The following is a 25808-nucleotide window of genomic DNA, read 5'->3' as shown; positions in this document are numbered from 1 at the left end:
CGACAGCGGCTTCGGGGTTGCCAGCAAATGTAGAAACCCCTTTTAAGTTTTATTTATTTTACATATTTATATAAAATAGAGTCATTCACAAAGATACAGTTTAAGAAGCTGTGATGTATTAGCTTCCATTTTATTATTATTGTCTCGTTCTCACCCCTATTTTTGGACTTTTTGAGGCTTGTCATCACATGCAGTTTTGTCTCAAAGAGCACACTTTTTCCCTCATTTGTCAGAAAACAGGAAGTACGCCCAGCGGATTTGTGGAGAGGGGACAGTATTTGGTAGCTGTTAGCTGAAGTTCAGAACGAGTGGATGGTCTCAGTGATTTGACATCGGGCAGGTGACAGTTCTTAAACAGCACCGAGCGATCGACATGAGCTGCAAAGAAGAAGTGACTTTTGATCCTAAAGGTATGGAGCTTTGCGAACTTTCATTCATCCAGGATATCGGTAGCTGCAGAAGGTGCTGTTTACAACTGTGCAGTGGAGTAATTCCACAGACATTTTACAAATAATCAACATACATTATTGAACTTGAAATGAATTCATTACACTACAGATTACTTTTATCCATATTGTCACTCAGTCACTGTTGTCACTGTTTTCACACCCTCTACCTCCTCTTCAGCGTATCAGGCTTGCAATTAAAACAGCGTGGAGCAATTACTACAAATTTGTCTAATCAAAGTAATGCTTCGTGGATTATTTACAAACCGAATTTACTGATAGATCCTAGCTATTCATAAAATGTATAAAAATGTATTCTATCTCGCAGCTGGATTTTTCGATAGTAGAGGAACCATTAAATTAATATTATTTTCAAGGGAGTTCGGCCACATCGAACTTCCGTGTAAAAGAGAACGTGTAGATTTCAATATATCTGGTTATCAAGTCAGTTAGTCCAGCACAATGACACATTTTCATGATGAAGTTAATGTATCAGGCCGATCATAGAGGAGCCCTTATTGCTTTGCACAGGCAGCTGTGCAGTCTCGTGACATGCTCCAACAGTTCCTGTTGCGTTTAAAGTTGTAGCAACAACAATCATCCCTGTAATCCACAGATACACCTTAATCATCTGTGCCTGAATGCTGTTTCAATTCACACTTCAGTGTTTGATGAGCTGCTTATATACAGGAACTGGAGCATCCCATTTTTTAGATGAAATTATTTATTTTTGTCATAAAATTACCAATTAATTGCTGTGTTAACTCTGCAGATGAAGAGGATTAAACAGATTTCTTCATCAGGTTGACTTCTGTGCACATTCACATGATTAGATTCCACTGTTGGATCACGTTTTAGCTCTTAACAGAACCAGCACGCTCTTAATGTGTGTTTGTATGTTTTACATTACCAAAAACTTTTAGAGCACCAGCACCTGCGTTATAACCCTCTGCGGGACACCTGGGTCCTGGTGTCGGCCCACCGCATGAAGAGACCCTGGGCAGGTCAGGTAGAAAAACCTCCTGAGGAACATGTACCCAGATACGACCCCCGCAATCCACTCTGTCCTGGGAACACACGTGCAAATGGGAAGGTAAGAAGAGGTAGATACAGGTAATTCAGCAGCATTAATACATAGGTCTACGTTACACAGCCGATGGCATCTTGTTTGGTCACGGTTTCCTCTGAACTCCAACCTCACCCCACCCTCTAATCTCAGCCCAAATTGTTTTCCTTGCTCCAACAACTTTGCAACAGCAAAGCAACCAAACAGCCTGTTTTCCCATTTCTCATACCTCTGTCTGTCTGTGTTTCTCCAGGTAAATTCAGACTATGACAGCACTTTTGTGTTTGAAAATGACTTCCCTGCTCTTCAGCCAGACGCTCCAGATCCTGGTGAGTACCGTTTCTGATGCTGTACAAGTACTGGAACAAGTCATTGTGTTACATAATAGAACATATTAAAGCAACAGGTTGCAATATCAGTGTATAAACACTTGTTCAACTGCTTACAAAAATTGAATTTTTTGGCCTATTCTTAATTTTTTGATCTAACCGTACATTAGGAGGCAGCTGGATTTGCAAGTTTCATGCAAGCTGAGAATCCATCTCTCCAGGTTATGTTTTTGGCCAAACCACAATGGTCTGGACCAACCAGTCGGTCTTGAGTGGGAGCTCAAGCTCTTTGCAGGAGCCAGTTTTGAAAGGAACTGCTCACAGCAGTAGGTTGTCCCAAACACAGAGGCAACCTTGAGTGCATGTCTCCTCTGAATAAGAAAATCCTCAGGACGTACAGTTTGTAGAACTCGAGCGGAGGGAGGTTGTCATTGCTTTGCAGCTCAGTGATTTCATGTTGTTGGTTGTTGGCACATCGGCTGGTTCCACATTAAATGGCAGCAAATATGTTCAGTTCCTTTTGTTTCGTTTTCATGCCCTGAAACCTCTCATCAAATGCCTGAAGGAGTTTTCACACTCAGCAGCACATTCAGATGTCACAGCAGGCTTTTGTTCTCGCAGAGTAGGAAAATGCACTTCCCAGCTGCTCTTGCCACAGCTTGAACTTCACATTTGAAAGCAGGGAGCTGAGAAGCTGCTGGAGGGCCAGCTCTGAAGAGGTTCTTGGTAACGTCCACCATGAAGGCCAAACCATACTTGCTATCACTGAGTTTCCACAACAGGTTTTCCTTCATCTCTGTGAATCATTCCAGACAAACAGACACTGTATAACAAATTTACTTTGTTTTGTAGCAGCTCTGCAGCAGCGACCATTGCCATTGCCACGATGCATTCACATGCCATCAACCGCTACATGCTTGTTGCATATAGGAGGCACTCGGAAGATTGTGCTGGTCTGCTCTTTTACAGAACGTTGTTTTTGTGTCACTGAAACATCGCTTCTTTGTATTTATGAACTGCCTTGCGGGCTGGTTTAAATGGACCATATACAGCCCTGAGGCTTGAGGGGCCCCCCTCACACCCAACGTAGATGCTGCAATAGTTCCAGTTATAGCAGAACTGAAGAGTATTTCTTCATTGAAAGATGAGCAAAAAAACAGCACTGAAAGCTTTTTGAGTTTGCCAAGGGTCCGACTACAACATATGGTTTGTTGAACTGACTGGTTGAAATTAGCCGTAATGGACGGTCGTAGACAGATGGTTCATCAAGTCCCCTGTCAAGTATATTTTTAAAAGTCCTGCTCTTTTCTAAACAGTTTGCATGGATGACTTCCCAGATAGTTTTGTGGAACAAACCTTCTACCATGTCAGGTTACATTTAACCTTGAGTGTAGACAATCCAAGGTTCAACTTAACCTCGACAGCACCATACCTCTATATACACATCTACAGCTGATTTCTGCATGCGTTAGGCACAAACTATTTTATTTTTGGGATAATTTCATGGTGCAGTGAACTGTTCAATAGCAACTAATGGCGGATCAATGTACTTTACAATCTAAGCAAGTAAAGTGTAACACGTTGTGGAATTTTAAAACAAATCACATTTACTGTCGTGTTCTTCAGGTTCGGATCAGCATCCATTGTTCCAGTCTAAAGCTGCCAGGGGTGTCTGGTAAGAACAAAGCTTCATGTCACATAGTACAGGATAATCAATGTGTGCTGTCTTTTAATGTGAAGGTGCGTGAAGTATGTGTAATCATCATTTGGATTGATGCCCCCTATGTGCTATTTACTGAAATGGACTGAAGATGGAACGTAACCCCGAGCTAAAACACGTAGCAAACATAAATTAACATGTGGTTGGAAGGTTAGAACGTATTCAGTCATGCATGTTAATCAGCGTTCCTTTTAAAAAATAAAATATGATGCATTCAAATTTATGACTAATTAAACCCGAGCTGATGAGTGCAATCAGAGCAGTCACGCTGAGGCAAGTCTCATTTATTGTTGCGGTCGTTATCATCATAATCAGCTATTAGGTGAAGCTAATTTTGTTAATCAATGCACTGCATGCCACCTGTTTTCAGGACATCTTGACCTCCGCACAAACAAAAACAACAAATCCTCACCACACATGCATTATCACGTGTGTTTCCTCTGTGAGGCCAGCAGATGGGGACGTTTTCTCACTGCTACATGTTTTCTGGTCTTTGTGCTGATTGTTAAATTTCAGGGTATTTCTCTTTCCTCTGTAAGGCTTCCTTCCTGACTCAGTCTGTGTTTTTCTTTTCATGCTTAAGTGGCTGTATGCAGGTTTGGTCAACACAGTTTTTGAGTGTTTGTGGTCCGCACAGCCTCGTGGCCATGTCAAACAAAGAGGACCTCGGAAACTGGACCAGTGCTTGTTGCCCTGCAGCAACATTCAGAGAGCCAATTAGAGGGAAAACAAAATGGGAAATGGGATTTGGGGGATTTGGGTCATGGGAGGCAAAAGGAGAAATGGAGTGAGGGAAGAATTGAGAAAAATTCTTAATGACTTGGCATCACCCCTTCTCGGTTATACATTCCCTCTCAGCAGTTCAGGTTTACACTTAGAATCTGTAAAACTTGCTTTCTGAAACAGGCTCCTGATGAATTCCTTAGAAGTTCCAAGACAGGAACTGTAATTTTCGGAAGAAGTGTCCTTGATTTGACTGAGAAATGAATTTTCTTGTCAATTGGTACACTTCACATTGATTCCAATTATTTTCGAGCTTAATCCAGAGAGTCTTAGCACAGCTGAATGTTTGTCTTTCTGTCTTTTAATTTTCTGTCTTTGCTTGCACTTGTGTTTAGCCATGCTAGTGGTGTGGCTCTGGGTAGGCAATGCCAATCAATCAGTGGGTTCACTACTGTGGTCCAGGCTGAAATATCTCAACAGCTACTGGATGGATTCCAATGAAATTTGGTACAGACATTCATGCCCTCCACAAGGATGGGTTGTAATAACTGTGCGCCATTATCGGTTCACAATTTTAATGTGTGCAAAACTTTGGTTTATCACCAAATACCTAATGACATTTCCATCAGCCTCAGCCTCACTTTGCTTTAACACGCTAACACGTCCGTGAACATGGTAAACAAGTACTGTAGCTGTTCCGGGTCAATATGTTAGCATCATGTGAGGATGATAATGTCAGTGTTGGGTTCGTGCAGTTCAGTGCTTGTTGGAGGCCTACACACACACACACAAAAAAACACACGCATGTATACACTAGAGTCCTGGCAGCTCCTATAATACTCATGAACAATTCATAAATATGACTAGTCAGTTTTGCTCAGAGCATAAACACCGAAGTCATGTTCAATAATTGATCACGTTCGAGCTGCTCGGGCCCTAAGAAGAGCCCGTCTGTCGATACGAATTTCATTTTTCTGCCTCTGACAGTGGAGCTGCTGCACCCCGGGTATCACAGGTAAGGCTGGGAGCGAACATACACGTCGAAACTCTGTATGAAGTTGTTAAAATATAATCACGCCCTAAAGCCATATATATATATTTTTCAGTTGGTCATGCTCACTTTACTTTTTAAAGATAATTCAGAACAAAGTGATGGTATGGTTGGAGGTTTTACTCATGACTCAGTAAAAGCTCTAAAAACACACACAAGAAAGCATGTCAGCCATCAAGTGTGTGATATTGATGCAACGTGTTGTCTTTTCAGTAAGGTCATGTGTTTCCATCCCTGGTCTGACATCACCCTCCCTCTCATGAAGAAACACGAGGTTGTGAAGGTGATTGACAAGTGGGTGGAGCTTGCTGAAGAACTTGGTGCCACGTATCCCTGGGTTCAGGTATGGGATGCACACACACACGCACACACACGCTCATCCCTGTTCACATTCACACATCTTTGGAGTCGTTTCTCTCAGGGCGGGATACCTGTAAAATCGTAATAGGTCGACTTTTCACCCCGCGCTCCTGTGTCACTGATCATTCCATTTTCTCCTCTTTCCAGTTTTTCATTTTAATGTGTCTTGTATTGGATGGGATAAAACTTTAATGATGCCTCTGGGCAAACTCACAAATTCAAACAGCAGCGGCTAGCAGCATAGAGGAGGATATGAATAAGATAATGTGTTGAAGTTGATACAACGAGCAATTAAATTCTTCCTATATCACATGCTGAGACTATTACGACCAACGGAGACGCTGCATTTTTGCTGACAGATTCAGAGGTTAGACGCTGACGTACATCTTTGCTGATCATGGTACATTGTTAGGTTTACTGATGGAGTGATATTCTAACTGAAAACAGACAAAACCACAGCTTATTTTTGTTCGTTTGTTAGTTCAGTGTTTTGAATGGCACTAACTACTACAATACCCATGACCCCCATAAGCCATTACTGTGGAAAAGACACAAACACCAACTTTAAAATCTTGAACAAATCAAATCCCCCAGAGGCCATCCCCGCTCCTGTACCCTGGACGGTGATAGATGTCGGTAGCTTATGGTATTGTTTCCTCATCAAAGTCAGAATTCCCTCCTGAGGCTTAAAAACGCCTTTGAGTGCAGGAATCTTTTGAAGTGTCCCATAGAAAGGCACCGAATCACTTGGGATCCCGAAAAATTCACACTTAATAGACAAATGCACACAAAGCCACGGGGGAATTGGATGTATGGACTAGAAAATATGAGCAATAAGGACGGCAACTTTCTGCCACATTTGTCCTTAAATCGGTTCCTCCTGAGACTATCCTGTTTTAGTCGCCTGCATCTGCAAGGATTCGCTCTGTTCAGGAGTCCTTGAGAGAGATTTTGACCTTCTGATGGAAAACAGCATTTCCTTTAGTTTGCTTGCACAGCCCAGTGCTGACATCCAGCGGGCCACCACCAAAGGGCTCTTCTCTTCTTCTGTTTTCGCCTCTGCGGTCCTTTAGATTTGCTTTGCCTCAGCACAAAATAAATAAGAAAAATAAAGCCCACTAACTTTTCCTCGTGTTTCCTGTTTTCAGATCTTTGAGAATAAAGGAGCTATGATGGGTTGTTCAAATCCACATCCGCACTGTCAGGTAGGAAACGCACACAGACACACACACAAACGTTCAGTAATGCATACATAGTGCACATTAGCACTCATACACAAACCACTTCTTTAAAGGTGCAGCATTAACATGAAATAACAAATGCTTTTATCACATAGGCACAATACCATTTGGTGTCACTGGTCCAATTTGCACATCTGAGAGGCTGGCTTTTCAGACTCACCGCGACAATGACGTTGACATGTGTTAAAAGCAGCCAGACAAGTCTCAACACAGAAGCTGTTATTCGACTCCTCATTCAGAAACGACTGTGCACCCTCGTCTCTTTTTGTGCGAGTGTGTATTTTTCGTCTGTTATTTCTTCTTTGTCTTCTTTTTCTTTTTATGCACAATCACATCTATATTACTGTTCGGGTGTTTTCTTGTCTTTTCATGTTTGCCTATTCAGTAAGGTGATTCAGGCGAGATTAACAGCTCGGAGCAAGAGAGTGAGAGAGAGGCATTTCCTGTCAAACTGTCACTTCACAGTGTGATGCTGAGAAGGAGCACAATCAGGAAGGAGACTGACAAAAAAAAACAGGAGGACCGGGGCTAGACAGAGCGATATGTTGAATTTTAAACAGCGATATTGTTCTCAATGTGGGCAAAATAATATGTCAGCTTTCCCAGCAATGCAGAAAACAAGCGAGGCAGGCTTAAATGAAAGGACCACAGTCACTGGGAAGTACACAAACAAAGACAGGACCATCGGAAGCAAAATCCCTGTTTTCAGCCTGGGAGTAAAACGCAACTTGCTGGAAGTTTTGCCACCTTTCCTGATTGGTCAAAGACATTTTGAGTCCTCAAAAAAACATATTTGACTTCATTCAAACGCCTGCTGAATTTGTCCTGCAATACACAAATCAACAGCAGATGGCAGTGTGTGACCTCGCATTAACATGGTTTGAACACATCGTTTCACTGATGCTACACGACTGATCCGTTTCCTTGTTATTCATTATGACACAGAGTTGCTTTAAAAAAAGTCGACATACAGCCACTGCAAAAGGAGAAAATGTCAGATTGAGATGGTTTAAAGCCCCATTAATACATTCAGATGCCGCCAAAGGCTTGTTTGCACTTGCATAACTGCTGCCAGATCAAACAATATATGTTTCATTTTCATGCGGTCCAGTAGAAAAGAATTCACTCTCAAACCTGGGTCCCGGCTTTGATGGAGCTTGTTAAAAGTTTTAGCAGTTTTCTTTCTTGTTTTTTTTTCCCCCTTGCACTCCAGATTTCCCTTTCTTAAGACATCAAAGTCCAAGAAAAGACTAATGCGTAAATGTGTGCGCGTGTTTACGGCCAGACAAGCCCTTCAGGCCAAAAACGTAAGAAGCAAAGATCTAAAACTTTGAAGAATAACCAAAATGTAAATCATGTTCTGGAGGCAGCGTTACTTCTGATAACTTTGCTCTCATAGGAACTGAGCTGCATGTATTTTTATGTAAGTGGAGGAAGGAAACCTTATGCCTCTGGACTAGTAATATGCTTTTTTTACAGAAGTAGCACAAACCATATACAGTATTAATTTTGAGAAGTACTTGAAAACATTTGCCTCTCAGATGTGGACGGTTATTGAATCCATATTTAATCCCTTGTATGCCTTTCACTCTTGAATAACAACATTTGGAGATGGAGTTAAAAGGCTGGATGGTGTTATAATAGCTGTTGACTGTGATGCCTGTTATTTTCACTTCTGTCTCGTTGGAGAGGATTGTATACTTTGTTTTTATCTTGGGTGTTATCTCCACTTTCTTTTCTGAGTCAACAGGACAGATGATAGATCCGTAGATACAAAAACACAGGTGTGCAAAAAGAGACCCACAGCTGCAGATGCTGGTATGCGTGCAAACACTGTATATCCACACACACGCCACTGTACATGCCTGGAGGCTTGCAGACGTGCACACACATATAGTTTACACATTAACCACGTCTGTCCCTTTCGGATTCTCAAGCATCATGACTCATATTACTTGAAGTTGCTTTCTGCTTCCATTGCAGTAATTGTGTGGTGAATCTTACCCAATGCCCAAAACACTGATAATTTCCAGATTATTTTACTGCATTTGCTTAATTATTAGCATGTTAAGCGTCACTCGTGCATCTAAAGCCAGGACGATACAGCTGCATGACATTGCATGATGTTTCCTCGACCAGCAGGACGCTAACAAACTGTGTGAAAATTAAAAAAAATGACAAAGCTCCTGATCATCAAAAGGATCATTTTTACATTTCCACCATGAAGTGAAAGCATCCCCCCCCCCCCACATTGCAAAGGAAAAACTTGCCTGTGACATTGTGATTCCTACGCTGCATTCTGGGTGAAAAAAATGGAGGAGTGTTTAATCAGAAAACAATTTGCCATGCAGCCTGGAGCAGCGCTCCTTAAAGCAGCAGAGGAGGCCTTTGACTGGTACTCTGTTCGTGCTGATGGGGTAATACAATTGGAAGAGCTACTCGTGGTGACACAAATACACTGTAATAGGCTTAAAATCTCTCCAACAATTAAGGAAAAGGGGCAAAAAATGCCCCCTGAAAGCACTTTACAATCATTCCTAGCCTGGGCAGCATCTCGAATAATGCAAACAACTCAAACTCAAGACCAAACAAAAGCCCACAGTCAGCTATGAACACACACAAACAGCTTTGCTCCCCAGTAGCTAGCAATCAATATTCCGGTGAAGGTCTCACTCATCAGAGCATGAATATATGTTGAGTATTGCATTCTTGCATATACGTGTGCCCATTAGTTTGGATGCTCATTACGCTAAACACATATGGAAATGCTTCCTATTCAAAGCACTAGTAACTTGTTATCTCAGGTAGTGATTCATCACGCAGCAGTGAGCCAGTAGTTACACGTTAGAGTCATTTGGCACTCTTTCCCTGCTTTTACAGCCATTAAAATACCATCGAGCGCAAGCATAAATTATCCGAATGTCTGCCGTGACGTTCACTGTTGTCCATAAAAAGCTTTCTTAAATGCAGCAGAAGTGCATTATGAAGCTAATTCTGCGGGCTAAAAGTGTTTTCCCCAAAGTGAGATTGAAAATGAACCGGAGCGCTGTTTGTGGAGGTGAGTAACGCAGACGAATGCTTTTCCGCAAATGGAATGACCTGCGGGATCTCAATCCGTCCGCCTGTTTTCTCCAGGGATGTTTACTTTTTCAATCACAGTTAATACCAGCGGCTCATTTGGAGTAAACACTGTCTGCTGCACGGTGACAGTTGGTGGCTGATGAGGGGAACGTTTCAACAATGTGTTTGTCTGCCGTCAAAACAGCTGCTTTTAACTTTTACATTTTTGTTTAGAGAGGTTATTAATCACAGTCAGGGAGCCAATTTTGTCAGTGTGTGTGTGTGTGTGTGTGTGTGTGTGTGTGTGTGTGTGTATCATTGCTCTGACATTTACAGTATGTTCGGTATAACTGTTGTGATAGTTAACTAAAATGTTTAGTTGCTATAGCTCTAATTTATTGTGACTTTAATATCATGCATGGCAGTCTGACTGTAAGTTAAATTCATGCCTTTGTTCATGTATTTTGCATGAATGTAAAATGGTGCAATTTAAACCCCCCTTTAGCAATACATGCATGTAACTTTGTAAAAGACAATAATACATCATGTCAGTATCTCCGAATCATTCTATATTTTCAGTATGAAATATATTTTGCAGAGGCTCTGTAGTGTGGTTAAGCACATATTATTATTCTTCTTTAATCAATCCACACTTTCAGCAGCATTGCCACTCAACATTACCATGACGTGAAAGCAGATATTGTCAGAATTTAGGTTTTGGGCAACGGGGTTGAGGACCTAAAGGCAGACACGCAGGCAGGATTGGTTAAAGGCACTGCAGTGAGATAGAGGTCAAACAACAGAATGCGTCCAGTTCAGAAATGGATGGGCAGGTAAGCACAGGCCAACACGTCCAAAAGAGCAGGTCACAGACCAGCAGCGGGTCAGGATACCAACTGGCTGGCAAAGACTGTATAGATGCCTTGGCTGAGGGGAGAAGGGCAGGCGCTGGTATATATTCTGGGAATTAATGAAGAACAGTTGTGCAAGGAGGAAGAAGAGTCCTGTTCTTGCAAAGGGTGGAAACTCTGAGGGCGTTCAGTGGGGTCTGAGTTCCAGAAAATTCATGGGGGCAAGAAGAGAACATAAAGGTTGTGAGGCTATAGAGGAAGAGGGGAACACAACAAATAACTTTTTCGATTTATCTGTCTCATCGTCATCTTCCTCCATCTTCCTGTGACATCATAGGTGTGGGCCAGCAACTTCCTGCCTAATGAGCCGGCTCTGTCGGACCGCTGCCAGAGAGCCTACTATCAGAAACACGGAGAGCCGCTGCTGCTGCAGTACGCCAGACTAGAGGCTGAGAGAAAGGTACAGCTGTACACATGCACAACACAAAAGGCAAATAATGTTTTAAAAGAACATCTATGGCAGAATTTCGCCCTCGGAAATGTGCAATTTACTGCTCGGCTGGCCTCACTAAGTACCACGTTCAGGGACTTTTAGTGCTGAAAATTGAAATGAAATCAGTGCATTTTCTGGAATAAAACATGTATAGATTCTATTACATATCAGGGTCGAAATGGATACAAAAGCAGCGGTAAGTGTTCAGTCCTGGAATTCATATTGAGTAGTGCAGAAAACCTGTGCATCATGGGAAGCTGTTCAACAAATCTGGCGTCCCAGGCAACAGAGGTCAGACACAGTAAATCAATAACGCACGGCTTAAAGGTCGTGTTTTCTTAAATGAGGTGCTTATTTTGAATTAGACTTTCCTCACTGAAATTTGGATTTGATGATCACGGGCAGCATCATGAGCGGTGATGGCCAACGGAGTCATTATGTGAGATAATGGTTTATGATAAACTTCAGAGGCTCGCTCCGAAAAAAAAAAAAAACCCTAAATATGCAAAACAGCGGCGCCATATTTGTCTCATGCCCCCCTTGCCTCTCCCTTCATCCATCTACTCTCCCCCTTTCCCGCCATGCTTCTCTCTCTTCCTCTTACTTCATCTTCCTCTTGTTTTTCCCATCTGCATCCTCTGCCTGTCTTTCAGTCAGTGAAGCGTGTGATTGGACAGCAGAGACCCTCATTAGCATAATGCTGCGGCATCCATCTCCAACCTGCATGAAGATTAGGAAAAGCAACTCTACGTTTGCGTGTTCGCGTGTGAGCGTGAGAGCGATTTTCCAGTCGTGTGTGTGCGGCGGCGGGAACCATCGAGGAGAGGGGGTCTAACGGAGCAGTGAGCGCATTAAGCATGTTGGCAAATGTCTTATTAGTAAGCAGACACTTCGTGGAAAGCGTGAACGAACTCTCTGCAGGAGAATTAAACTTGACAGAGCCGTGACGTTTTTGCTTTGCTCCCTTGAGCTGAAACGAGACGGCTCACTTATACTTTATTATTGAACGCACATAATCTCAGGTTACAGTCGCAGCCATAACCCCTCTTGAAACTGCCTTCAGTTGTGTTTATCCAGCGATGAGCCAATCAAATGTGCTGCCAGTGTCCTAATGAGATTAACTGGTATCGCCTCACCTTTTTAGGCTTCCACCTGGAAGTCGGCCTTTGAGTCGAAACGGTGAAGAACAGTTAAGTTTTTGTCATTCGGGTCGTATGATGATGTCGCTGTTTATCATCTTCCTTCCCATGTTTCCTTGTTCTTATCAGCTTTCCTGTCTGGGGTTGATGAGGAGATCGATACCACTCTCACAGCTGTACTGCAAATGTGTAGCTGGAGCCATTAGCTTAGCTTAGCATAAAGAATGGAAACAGGGGGAAACAGCTTGCCTGGAGTAGTTGGCATGCAACCGGTGTAGACTCCAGGAGCTGACTGGACGGATACTGGCTGAGTTCATCAGTGGCTCAAACATCATGCCGTCTCAGAAGTTTGGGGAAAATCCGAACAGCAACTTCTTCTCCGTCTTTTCCTTCAGTGGGTCTCATTTCTGCGACTTGTTCGATTTCCTGGGACAAATCACAATCATTATTTGGGTTGATTAGCCACTTCACACATGAAGCTGGAATCCACTCGGGGTCTAACTTAAGAGCAGGGTTTTTCTACTCTTTTTCTACCCTCGAATCAAAGCTGATTCTTTCGAGTGACTGAAGGAAAAGTATTTAATTCCTCTTCAGGAATAGTCGGAGAAAGGGACAATGGGCTTGATGATAGAGTGTAAAATTGACCAAAGGAGTTTGAGCGCAAAGTAAGACGGAGGCAGAGGAGAGAGAGCGGTTGACCAGAGAGGGGAGGGAGAACAAAAGGAGACAAAAGAGTGGACGGAGACGAGTAAGGGCAGAGACACAACATCGGAGAGAGAGATAGAGAGAGATAGAGAGAGAGAGAGAGAGAGAGAGAGAGAGAGATGTGCAGCTAAGACGGAAAAGAGAAATCAGACAGCTACTGATTCATTCAGGGCAGGAGCTGATACCCGTTCTGCTGGGAGTGTGTGTGTGTGAGAGAGAAAGAGGGGATAGCATTAAGGTTTGGAGAAGAGCAGAGTAGACACAAGGCAGCAGCTCATGGGGACTGACCTTTATATAATCAGAGTGGAAGCAGGAGTGTGTGTGTGTGTTCGCACGAATGCCTTAAACTACTCATTCTTGTGTTTGTGTGTGTGTGTGGACATGCGCGCATGCGGGAGTGTTTCTTTCTGCACCTGCCTCTCTGAGCCGGGGTTACGACCGTAAATTGGCACACTGCAGTGTTTGGAGGAGTCTGAATTGGGGTTCGGCTCCTTGGTGACACTCTTGACTTTGAAACAAAAACTTTCTCAACTAATTGAATAATGCTCTCTGGGATTCGCAGTCAGCGAGGCGTGTGTTTTAGGACATCCTCCACTCCTCCTCCGTCTTCCCTCTCCATCCTGGCTCCCTCTTATTTCTCTATCTTCATCGTACTCCTTTTATAATCCCGTTAATGGCGGCGGATGACAAATGCAGTGGATGAAAGGGTGTGTGGAGGGGAAGATTGAGGAGGAGGAGAGGCTGAAGAATGTGGAAAGGGAAGCTACAGTCGAAGCGTTGTTGCACCAGGCGTTAAGAAGAAGCCTTTACTGTTAATACGGTTCATTAGGAGAACCGAACACCTTGGGATTCTGTTTGATGATTCCGTGTTTTCCTGCAGTTATCAAACACCAGCTCGTTCCCCGTAGATCCCGTAATTAGGCACTAACGCTTGGACAAGTTTGTTCAGACCTCTGGGAGATTTACAGCCTGGGATGGCCTAAGACTCTTTGCTTTGGCATCTGGTTACTGATAATCAGTTGTTTTCTTGTTTATTTAACAGCCAGCAGCACAGTGAAACATAAAGTCCACAAACAAGAAGTTATATTAAATAGAAATACATGCTAAAAACATAAGAATACATAAGAATATAGACAAGATCCTCACAGCATGGAAAGTTAACATCAGGCTGTAGCTTGATCTAAATAGAGGCGCTTCTATACTAAGAATAAGTAGGATTATCCTAAAATATATCCTGTAGGAATAGAAATCTACAATATCCAGCCCATAGATATCTGAAAATAGGTGTCTCAAGAGCAGAGTCAGCATCACCTCCTCCTATTTTAGAGCCTCCATGCCAGCATATCTGAAAGTGGACATGTAGTGTTGGGCTGTTGAGCGTTCAATGAAACTGCCCTGCGCTCACCCCGAAAGAGGATGTGATGTCACTGCTGTCATGTGGGTAAAGAATAAATAGGAAGGGCAATATTTGGCCGAAAGCACATGAATGCCAGTGTCGCTTTCTGTCTTGCTAGCACCATGGCCGTAACAACTTTATATAATCTGTCAGGGCTGCGAGTTTTTCGGCTTGTTATTCGGTTCTTCCGCCCTCAAGTGGCCAAAGAAATCAATTAATACAGCTCTAATAACTACACTCCACTGATTATCGATCCGATGGCAAGGTGCTTTTTATGCTCTGAGGCCTTAACACACCAGCATTTCCGTTTCTGTTCATGATCAGACTGAGTTGTGTTTCTGGATATGTATGTTAACACGCAGTGACTGGACATCCGGTGCAAAGAAAAACAACAGAGAGAGAGATTTTCCGTGTTGTTTGGAGATTCGTATGGAGCTGACGTGTTCATTACAGACCTTAACACTCACATACGCACACACGCATACACTGAGTGAATCTATTTCTGATGGATATACCAAGGTCAGGTCGTGTTTGTGCCCACTCATGCACTTTTTAAATCTCAGTTTATGCCACATTTTATTTTGCATTTGAACAGTTTATCATAATTAGGCTTCTCGCTGCAAACAGCCAATCCTCACCGACTTGCATTGCGACCAGTTTGAAATCAGTTTGTTCTAAAGTAAGAGCTCACTCAGTCGAGCTTTCCTGCATATTCTCTTTTACTTAGCACTCCACGTTTTTATTCATGTCTGAACGCATGTCGGGAGGCGTCTTAATAGGCTTAAGCAGTCTGATCAAATTCATGTGTTTCTTATTGGTTTTTGTTTACGGTGTGTTGGTGATAATGTGTGTAGGTGAACGTCCATGATGCAGGATCATTTCATCAGCACGTTCGGCTGGGATTCAGTTTTAAAATGGCTTCGTAATTAGCTGCTACAAACAGCCTACATGAGGTGAATTGTCTATTGCAGGATAGGAGAAATGTCAGCCCACATAAAAGAAGATGGATTGGGAAAAAAAAACACACAAAACAGCTGAAAAGGAGAAACAAAATCATGAGATGAGAAGAAGTGAGACAACAGGTTAAGTAGTAGCAGTCCTCTCGAGCGTGGAGAACAAGGTTTCTAGTTGATAAATTTACTGTTAAGATGGTTCTGTTTTTTTTTGTTTTTTTCTGAAGAAAACCTTCACTGAAGAGATTTGTTCAAGGAGCTCTACCAGCTGAATGAGGCTCACATTGTTCACAGTAATTTCAGAACATGCAGGGTCAGGCTCGCTGGCTCCCGTTGATTTAAACAATTCTCAATCCTTTTAGAAAACAGCTTTTTACTTATTTTAGAGGAAATCTGAAAAAAAAAAAAACCCACGATGAATCTTTGGCATGGTAGCTCTGCTGAGCTCCACTGAAGTCTCTACAACTCAACAGCCTGGTCTGCATTCAGTGCTCGTGCATGTTTAATATGCACCTAATCTACTTTCTACTGCAGCACAGACTAGGGACATGGGCTGCCACACTTCCTGGAAAAGCATCTGATAGAATGTGAAGCTGGCCAACGAGTTGTAGCTCTCTATTGCACTAGAGTCTATAGTCTTGCACATTGAGCTAAGTGCTAATGCTAGCACGGCACCATCCACCATGGCAGAGGTTCCAGTTTTAAAATGTAAAAACAGAGTGAACCGCACAGCGTACTGTTGCGCCAGGTTAAGCTACGAGGTTGGATTTGTAGTAATATGCGTCATTAAAAATGTCATGTGACTTTAAATTCTGTTCTATTTCTGCACAGAATCTGAAAGTTTTTCCGACGTCCTGTTCGTGTTTTTCGCATTAAAGGATTTTGTCTCTTCTCCAGGAACGTGTGGTGGTGGAGAGCTCCGACTGGCTTGCAGTGGTTCCGTATTGGGCAACGTGGCCCTACCAGACGCTGCTGTTACCACGACGACACGTCCTCAGAATCATTGACCTGACGACAGAGGAGAGGGAGGGTGAGTGTGTGTCAAGATACTGACAGAGTGAGTGACTGAGAGAGCGATAAGGCAATTAAGGCGAGTTTAAGGTGACTCTGGCGCAGTGGGGAACCCGCAGGTTTGATTCTCAGCCAAGGTGCCTCCTGTGTGTGTGTGTGTGTGTGTGTGTGTGTGTGTGTGTGTGTGTGTGTGTGTTTCATTTTCCATGATCATTCACAACACATTCAGGCTTCCCAGGAGAGGGAACTTTTCATTGTACACCCTCCGTGAACTTTCACCTCATGGCAATGGTGTTTAGTTGACCTCAAATCAGTTTTGTAACACTATGGAAATTAAAGGTGAATCTAAAAACGAATCAAATCAATCAAACTCATTATTACACAACATTGTTTTCTGGAAATAAATAATGTGAAGGTTTGCTCCTCTCATTTTCTCTCACCATCAAAGTCATTGATGACAGCAACACATTTCAAACAAGTTGGGACAGGAGCAACTAAAGATGGGGAAAGTTGTGGAATGCTCCAAAAACACCTGTTTGGAACGTTCCACAGGTAAACAGGTCCATTGGTAACAGGAGATGATATCATGGTTTTTATTTACATTTCACACAGCAGCACTTTTTGGCATCGGGGTTGATTGGAGGTGGTGAATTTAGGTTGATGGTGGCTCCATATATTATGTTCCAGTAACTCTCCCAACATTGTGTAACTTAAAGATAACAAAATGCTTGTTTAATAGCTAAAAGAATGTGCCTTTCTTCCTAACATTATGGCATTTAAATGACGACAGCAGATGTTGTTGTTGTTGTTGTCGGGGGAATGAATTCTCTTCAGAACGAGGTGATCTGGTGAGATTACCTACCGCTTCCCTCTCAAGGACAAACACCGCTGCATCTTTAAATTAACTAAGGGCTCATTTGGGAGACTTCTGCTGAGAGCCGAAAGTCTGTTTAGCTGATTGAGCTCGCGTGTAATGAACACGTGACGCCTAAGGCACATAGATAAGAGGGATCAGCGGGATAGGTGTCTTCTGAGACACAGCCCATTACCACGCTTTCACACTGAACAAGAGACCAATCAGCGCCGAATAACAAATCAAAATCCTCCTGCAGTGGGGAGGTGCCAGGATCAATTTTTCGCCTGTAGTCCGCCTGCAGCCGTTAGAACAACCGATGGCTTTGTTGGCGTCTGATGGAGGGATGTTGATTGTTATGAAGAACGAGATCAATGACGAGTGTATTAGCTGATTATGGGCAAAGTTGGCTCAACAGCATTTGTGTATCGCTGGGACATCAGTTCTCTGAGTATTTTCAGACGGTTTTCAGCCGACGTCTGGGTTTGAAAGCAGCTTTACATCAAACCACTTTACCGTTATTGCTCCTTCTGGCATTTGTCCCTCTGCCAATAAAAAGCCTACAATTTGTACAGTAAATAGACAATTCACTCCTGACTAAGTAGATATTCTCATATTCTTAAATAAAACATTATTAAATAAAGATTGCATGGAGGAAAAAACATGCTTTACATGATTTACAGGCTTTTAATGCTTCATTGATTGTTAAGTTGCTTCAAATTTGAATCCATATCCTGATGCTTTCTGTCTGTCCGTGCTTGGTGTGTAAGAGAGAAACTTGTGTGCGTTTATGTATTTATCTGTCTCTGCTCTGGTCTGACGTATTCCTCGTGTAGCCGTGCATTTCTTTTATATTTAATCCCCCCCCCCCCAAGAATAATAATAGTTTCATCCTTTTTTCAATTTATAGCATTTCTAGTTTCACATTTCTCTCTCAATTTTCAGTCACTATATTGGTTTTCACTCTTACATACCCTCGTTCAACTCCCCTTCCTGCTGTCACTCATTGTTTAACGACGCTCCCTAACAAATGTGTTCTTTCTTCCTCTTGCGCACCTCCCAGCTGTTTCTCACTGTATCTCACTCTCTCTCTCTCTCCTGTCCGCCTGTTTTCCAGGTCTGGCTGACATTATGAAGCGCCTGCTGACCAAGTACGACAATCTGTTTGAAATCTCTTTCCCCTACTCCATGGGCTGGCACGGTAAGGCAAAAAGCGGGCGAGTGCTAAAAAGAAATCGTGTGGGTATAAATGCGATGACCTGTTTAAAGTCTCTTTTGTAGCGTGACAGAAGGAGAGGGGGACAGATGGCGGGAGAGATTAGAGATAATTTTAATCTAAATACATGAAAATCTGTGGATGGATGGGTGGATTATAACACAAATATTGCTACAAACTGGAGGCTGTTCGCGAATCATCTGCGTCATTATCTGCAAAAGCCAGTCATGAAATGTGTGTATGAGTCTTGTGGCAGTCGGGATTTTAAAAGACTTCTAGTGTTGCACCAAATTAAACCGCAATGACGAGCGACAAAGAGGGAAGAGATGCATTAAAATGCTTTCACAACTTACCTCACGTTTTCCTTTCCACCCTTCTTGTCTTCCCTTCCTTCCTATCTCTATCCTTCCTCTTCTCTTTCCTTTCCTTGCTATTCATACTATTGCAATATTAGAAGCTGCAAATCAGCCAGTGCGCTCTACTTTTTTTTTTCTCTTTAATGCCTTTTTACATCAGTTAATGTCATGCATGAACGTGGCATTAATATCAAATCCAAATATTCATTAGCTTGTACAATGTGATGGGAAAGATGTATAAGTGGCGGTGCGGCGTGCGCTTCCCTCAGGTTAGATAACTCCTGTTGCATTTCACTCATCTCTGCTGTAATAAACTGACAAATGAGAACCTCTTGGCTTTGATGTCACCCACTTATTACCCCTTCACGCTCAAGACAGATCAGCCTATTTAAAGTTCCTCTCCAGGCATTGATTAAAGCTCTAAAAACTCATCTCTGTTCATCAAAATTACATATGTCGGATTTTTTATTTAGGTTTTTTTTCCCATGAAAAGAGTTTCTCTCTCTCATGCCTGTCCTTCCAGGTGCTGCCTGACTCCCGTATTCATATCCCCGAGAGAAATATTGAATAATCATTACAGAATGCGAGAATGTTTTTGCTTTGCTTCGCTGAACTTCGCTCTGGGCCTGGTGCTGAGAGGAGTTGTAATCCTGTGTTTGAGCCCCAGAAACAACCGAAGCATCAGATATGTGCATTTTACGAGTCTCTGCCGTTATGCTCATCTTAATAATTGAAGCAAGGAATCATGACAGTGGTTATCTGAGTGTTTAGCCCTTTTTTTTGCCCATTTTGATCAGTCCCAATCCCATCATTTCTGCCAGCAGAACGCCACAGTCACAGGCAAAGAAAGAACCAGTTAAACGAGCAATCACACCTGCAAAAACAATGCTGGCAAACGTCACCTTTTGTAATGAGGGCCAAATTACCTTTCACGCACAGTGACAACATGTATTTGGCATCACAGCAGTCAAGACGTGGGTCTGAATCTTCTTTTAACCACGGCCAGGCGAGCGTTTGATCGGCTCGGCGTGACAAAGCAGCTCGCGCAGACGCACCAAAGACTGTAAGCTCTGTCCAGAAAGGTGAGGAATAACCGGCGAGACGGCCGCAGCTCAACACAGGGGCATCATCTGATATTTATCTGCACCGAGACAGCGAGGGAAACAGCGATTGTGAACGATGTCAGCGAAGCGCCTCGCAGCGGGTTCAAACTGAAACAAAGGTTAGCAGAGCGCAGTGATGCGATGAGTGATGTGTGACAGGGAGGAGAGCGGTGTCATCACGGCCGAGCGGTCACAGCCGTCCTTGTATAAACTAAAGGTTGCAGGTTCAATCGCCGTAGCAGTTGTGTCCCGCTGAGTTGTTTCAGCGGGAGGAGGCCTCGCTGCTTGCTGACTGTGCATCATTCTGAATAAGAGTATAAAGACTACAGCATGGATCTAGATGGCAGCTTGTACACATATAGGGCACTTTTCTCTGACAGACCTTAGGCCTGTTTCTGTGCTCGAGCAGCATTTTAAACCAGATTTTAATTTTCTATTTTTAAGCCATGCTAGCTATGTTGGCTTCGGCTCTGACTGAAATATCTAATTTGATTAGGTTTGAATGAAATCAGAGAAATGATGTTTAAGGGCACTCGTGTACATCTGCATTATTTCAACACAGACCGACGATCGCTGTCTGCGAGAAAAAAACCATGTTAACAAGAGCAACCTACTCAATAGTTTTCATCAGGCGGTAGACCTCTTTCTCCCTTAGTGCCGAACACTCTGAGTACAAGGTTTTTTCTTTGTTTTTTTTTGATTGATTGAGTCTACAGCTCCATAGTCGTGAAGTAACTCATCAAATTAAAGACGCTGAAGAGACCTATTTTTAAGCCATGATCACATGAACTCAGATCCAGTTCAGAGAATGAAGCACTGTGTTTTTCTACTTCTTCTCCTTTTTTTTTCTTTTTTTTTCCTCAAAGGAAGGCAGCCCACATGAAAGATGGCTTATAAAAAGAGAGATATGATACACTCTGCGAGGAGTGCGGAGAAAAGGACAGAGGGCACGAGAGGGCACAGTCATCGACTCGCTCTCTTCTTTTTATTTTATCTGGTGTGAAATCTTTGAAGTAAAAATCTCGCTCTAAAAGTTGCCCGTGGTGAAGGCTTGTGTTAAGTTACGGCTTTAATCTCCGAGTCTGTTTTATTTCTGAGATAGTGACTAAAGCTCATAGGTCACGCTACAGCAGTGTGTTGAAGGTTATAGGCAGGTGTTTAGTCAGTTCATTGTATTTTGGCAAAGAGAGCTGCAGATGTTTCCCCATTCTCTCCAGTCTCCAGTAAAGCAGAAAAACTGAAAAAGTAATCTTAAATAAACACATAATACCAGAAAATGGGGTAATATTGCGCACAATGCCATTTTCACACCACCTCCCTCATCTTCTGTTTCCAGACTCCACCTACCTGCCTAATTATCTGTTAAGTATCACAAATTGGTTTATGAGCACCCACCTATTGTTCATTATTCAGAACATGAAAAGAGTGACAGGAAAATGTCGAGAGAGAAAGAGAGAGAGAGAGAGAGAGAGAGAGAGAGAGAGAGAGAGAAAGAGAGAGAGAGAGAGAGAGAGAGAGATATTCTGGGCAGCTATAAAGAAGAGGATGCCAGAAAAATAGAGGCAAAGATCCAGGGCGAGGTGAAGAGGCAAAGTTACTATTCACTGTGGTGTCAAATGGTAGAGATCTTTTTTTTTTTTTTTTCTTGTGGCGTGCTACCGATCCCAATCGACTGCTCTCCAGGTGTTCTGCATTGCTCCTCGAGAAGTTAACAGAATACTTCCGACCGTTTTTTTTAATTGGCATGAGAACTTTCAACTCCCAAAATAATGGTGTTATTTTAACGTCATCAACAGGGATTAAGGGAAAAGAGACTGCTGAGATTATAATAGATGTGCTGTAGTACGCTAACACATGGTTTGTCTGTCACACACACACACACACACACACACACACACACATGCTGACCACCTCATTTTGGAAACACACACTCTCATCCACACACACACACACAGACCTGGCCCACATAATGAGTCGCGTTATCTCCCCATCTGTGTTTGTGCTTTATTTTAGCTCATTTGTAAGCAGCCGGCTTTTATTTGGGACTAGGCTTATTAGTGGCGGCGCGGAGAGAGAAGTGGTTGGATGGTGGCTGAGTCACCTGGGAAATTATGGATGAGATAAAGCTACCTGCTTATTCCTTCAGGAGCGAAACACACAACGCATTACAGACTGTACTGACTGGTTGGATGAAGGACGAGGACACGGACAGAGACAGATAGACGCATAGGTACACAGAGTCTGGGATGAGTCAAGCTGGTGCTGTGTCTCCAGTCTAACGTCCTCCTCTCTTCATCCAGGAGCCCCGACTGGCCCCCATTTAAAGGAGGACAACTCTCACTGGCAGCTGCATGCGCACTACTATCCTCCTCTGCTGCGTTCAGCCACAGTTAAGAAGTTCATGGTGGGGTATGAGATGCTCGCCCAGGAACAACGGGACCTCACTCCTGAGCAGGTGAGTAATGAAACACACACATCTGCAGGTTTACACACCACTGGAATTTAGCTTATTGTTGTAAGGGAGTGGGTGGAGAGATGAGTCCTAACTTAAGTACCAGCTTTAGAGATTCCACTTTCACCTTTCTTCAAATGTTTGCGTTATTAATTTCTGATTTGTCTTTAAATCTGTGTAAACCGCTGTGTTCTTTGTATTTCCAGGCTGCTGAGAAGTTAAGGAACCTACCTGAAGAGCACTATAAAACCAGAGAGAACCAGGAAAAAGGAGGAGGAAAAGAGAGAGACGAAGGAGGAAAGTAAAGGTCAAAGTGGATGGTGGAGAGAAGAGACGTGAATTTAAAGCTTTTTTTTAAACCACTGTGGTCTTTTTGGACATTTGCGGTTGGTGTATTGCTTTTGGTTTTGAAAGGACTGTAAAAATAAGATTTAAAGTTCATCATATGTAACTGTGACCCACTCGGTGCAACATGTTAAAGTGCCTTTCTGAGCACAGAGGTTTAAGATACTGTATATGTTTACGATTACAAATTTGGCCATTAGTCACGATGTCACGGATTAAAATGATGACGTGATGACATTTTGTATCCAAAAGGTCAAAGGTTAACTTCTCAGTGACGTCGTAATGTTCCTGGAAAAACATCTTTCTTTATTCAACACCATAACTCAGGAACAGAAGGAGAGATTGTGACCATGTTTGACATTTGGTCAGATACTGATTTGGTGACACTAATCTTGGGCGTCCGCCTTCAAACTGTGCTGATTGTAAAGATCTTCCGTGCAGCCCGGTTGGAGAGTTGAAGCAAAAATTTTACATCCATATTTGAAGCACTGTAGTCGCCACAAGCTCATTGGTTTTGCTGATATCAAGCTTCAGGTGATCGTCATTGCGTCACGTGATGAAGCTCTATCGGTCCTCTGTACTGAGTCTGGACAGACATGGATTTAAACTACAGCTTGACTGGTTGGCAGAGGCAGACAACCACAAGGCGGTAATTCGAGTTCTGTACATGAAGCTGGTACTGGTCTCCTTACCGCAATTATAAAATGGGCTTCTAACAAAATGTGTTATGGAACCCGTCCTCCATGTTTTCGGGAGATAATGAGAGAACATTATTCTTTTCTTCTCAGCTGTCCCTTCTGCTCAATTCAAACAAACTTTGTTTGTTGTTTCAACAACAGAGCTTTTTTTTTTTTCCCCCTCCAACAACACAATGAGTTATTTGTGATTCAAATGAATGCCCTTGCTTCTTGAAAATGCTTTTTTTTATGGAAAGCAATTGTTGAATTAGTTTAACAGCTTTCAGCCTCCAAGGTGTGTTAGAGTAATGCTTATTTTTATATAGAAAATAAATGCTTTAACAACTGCCATGTCTCTTGTTTGCGTTAACAGAGCCAGTATTACCCTGCATTAAAATCAAGTTTACTTCATGGCATTCTTATGCTGCAACAGTGTTTTTGAACATAAATATCACAAGATTCAGAGTCTGAAATTCTTCTTGATAATAAGCTGTTAACAAGTTGTAACAAGTCTGGAATGAAATCCAAAATGCTAGAGTGTTTGGTCTACTTTGGTGGTACACTAAAGTACCGTACTGACAAATGTGCTAATCATTCTTATTCAGCAGTACACCTGACAATGGTGGCGCAAAAGATAAGAGATAAATGAATAGCTAATTAATGAATGAGGGAGCAATTTGGGACAAAGCATGGCTCTGAATAGTTCAGCACCACAGACAGAGACACAGAGTGGCCGAGTTTGACTGTTTCAGCACCACGGACAGAGGCTGTATGCATGATACAGGCTGGGATCACATTGAGTCCAAGTGTATCTTAATAATATTAAGTACATGTACATATGTGCATTGGAAAGATTATTAGTTGCTGTGATGTTTTCTTTGTCCAGGCTAGCCGCAATGAGATCCTTCCTCAAGCAACAAAATCTACAGTCCTGATTAAAAAATAATTCTTAATTGTGTTCTTTTGTCTTACATTTCTTCCCTCAATATTGTTTCCAGATGATGTCTTTGTATCAAATATGAACAGGAGATCTAAATTAAAAACTTATTCTTGAAGTGTGACTGCTGGATATCACACTCCTGAAGCAATATTGTTCAGACTTAGGACTCATTGACAAGGCTGTTAGGTAGCTGCAGAGTTGGTTTACACTGGTGCGATTATGCGTTCAGTTCACATCGCTGACAGCTGGAAGACCACACAGGCTCAAGAGTAATGGCAGGATCTGCTCCAGATGTACCGTCTCAGTACCAGTGTCAGATCTGTCAGACACCTAGCAGAGTACAGTTCGACACAGAGGACCGTGCTGCTGATTTATCAAGTATTAAAATGGAACAATATGGATTTCACATGATATGACGACCCTACAGTCGCTCCACGTGGGTATGTCCATGTTCATTCTAATTACTTCATTATAATTATGTACTAATTACAATTAGAATCTTAATATCAGCTGCTCCTACAAGTATGAATGCAGAGAAATTGAATGAATACTCTTGTAACTGGTATAAAGCCTAAAAGGATCACTGAGAGCCCTTGTCCTGACAATCATTTACTCACTGGAGAGGGGGTGGACAAAGATTCAGCGAGCGAGAGGATTCATGTGGACTAAGACGCCGGCGTCCTCCAAACGTACTGCATGAACCACTGCAGGAGAATGGCTAAAAACAAAGAGAATCTGCAGTGTGTTTATCAGGTGATTGTTAAACCATGCAAATAAAATGCCAGCTTAATTCTTGACATGTTAAATGAGGTGTGCTCTCACTGCAGTAACAGCAGATGGTAGTGTTGCTTAAAAAGTGGGGACCTGGATTTAGTCTGAGGATCCGTCTCTGATTGAGCCTGCACCACCACATTTAAATACTCCCTCTTTCCATCAGTTGAACTAAAGGTTTCTGAGCATGCTTGGAAATGTTTTCTCCCTCAGCAGGGTGGTCAGGGTCAGCTATAGTTCCCCTAGAGCAAAAATACGTACTCAGGATTGAGCAAGATGTGCGTCATTAATGAGACAAGAGTATGCATCCCAGTAATTCTCACTGCCTGTGTTTAAGAAACACACGGTTACAGTGCTGCTACGGGATCTACAGGATCTACTCCTCTTCACTTCCTGACCATCACTGCCTCACAATCTTGTGTAACAACAGTGCCTGATAACGGATGATTAGTCAACTTAACACTCAACCTGATGCATGCAATGCTGTAAGAACACTGATTTTATGATTAGCTGGCAATAAGTGACGCAGTGACGACACACACACACACACA

The 25808-nt window shown here is 42.6% G+C and overlaps 1 protein-coding gene across 1 annotated transcript; it reads left to right on the top strand.

Annotated features, from left to right (window-relative positions):
- The first annotated feature begins 224 nt into the window (after positions 1–224).
- On the top strand, positions 225–24497 carry galt (galactose-1-phosphate uridylyltransferase). Its single transcript, XM_076758848.1, has 11 exons — positions 225–410; positions 1370–1539; positions 1766–1841; positions 3468–3516; positions 5549–5678; positions 6844–6900; positions 11185–11307; positions 16431–16563; positions 18515–18598; positions 22373–22527; positions 22731–24497. The coding sequence occupies exons 1-11, from the start codon at positions 374–376 to the stop codon at positions 22827–22829; spliced, it is 1113 nt and encodes a 370-aa protein (XP_076614963.1). The 5' UTR covers positions 225–373; the 3' UTR covers positions 22830–24497.
- The last annotated feature ends 1311 nt before the right edge of the window (positions 24498–25808 follow it).

Source organism: Chaetodon auriga, chromosome 19, assembly GCF_051107435.1.
Source record: "Chaetodon auriga isolate fChaAug3 chromosome 19, fChaAug3.hap1, whole genome shotgun sequence".
In the NCBI taxonomy this organism is placed as follows: Eukaryota; Metazoa; Chordata; class Actinopteri; order Chaetodontiformes; family Chaetodontidae; genus Chaetodon; species Chaetodon auriga.
Note: the sequence above shows the minus strand (reverse complement) of the source record. Positions and strands in the feature narration are given on the sequence as shown.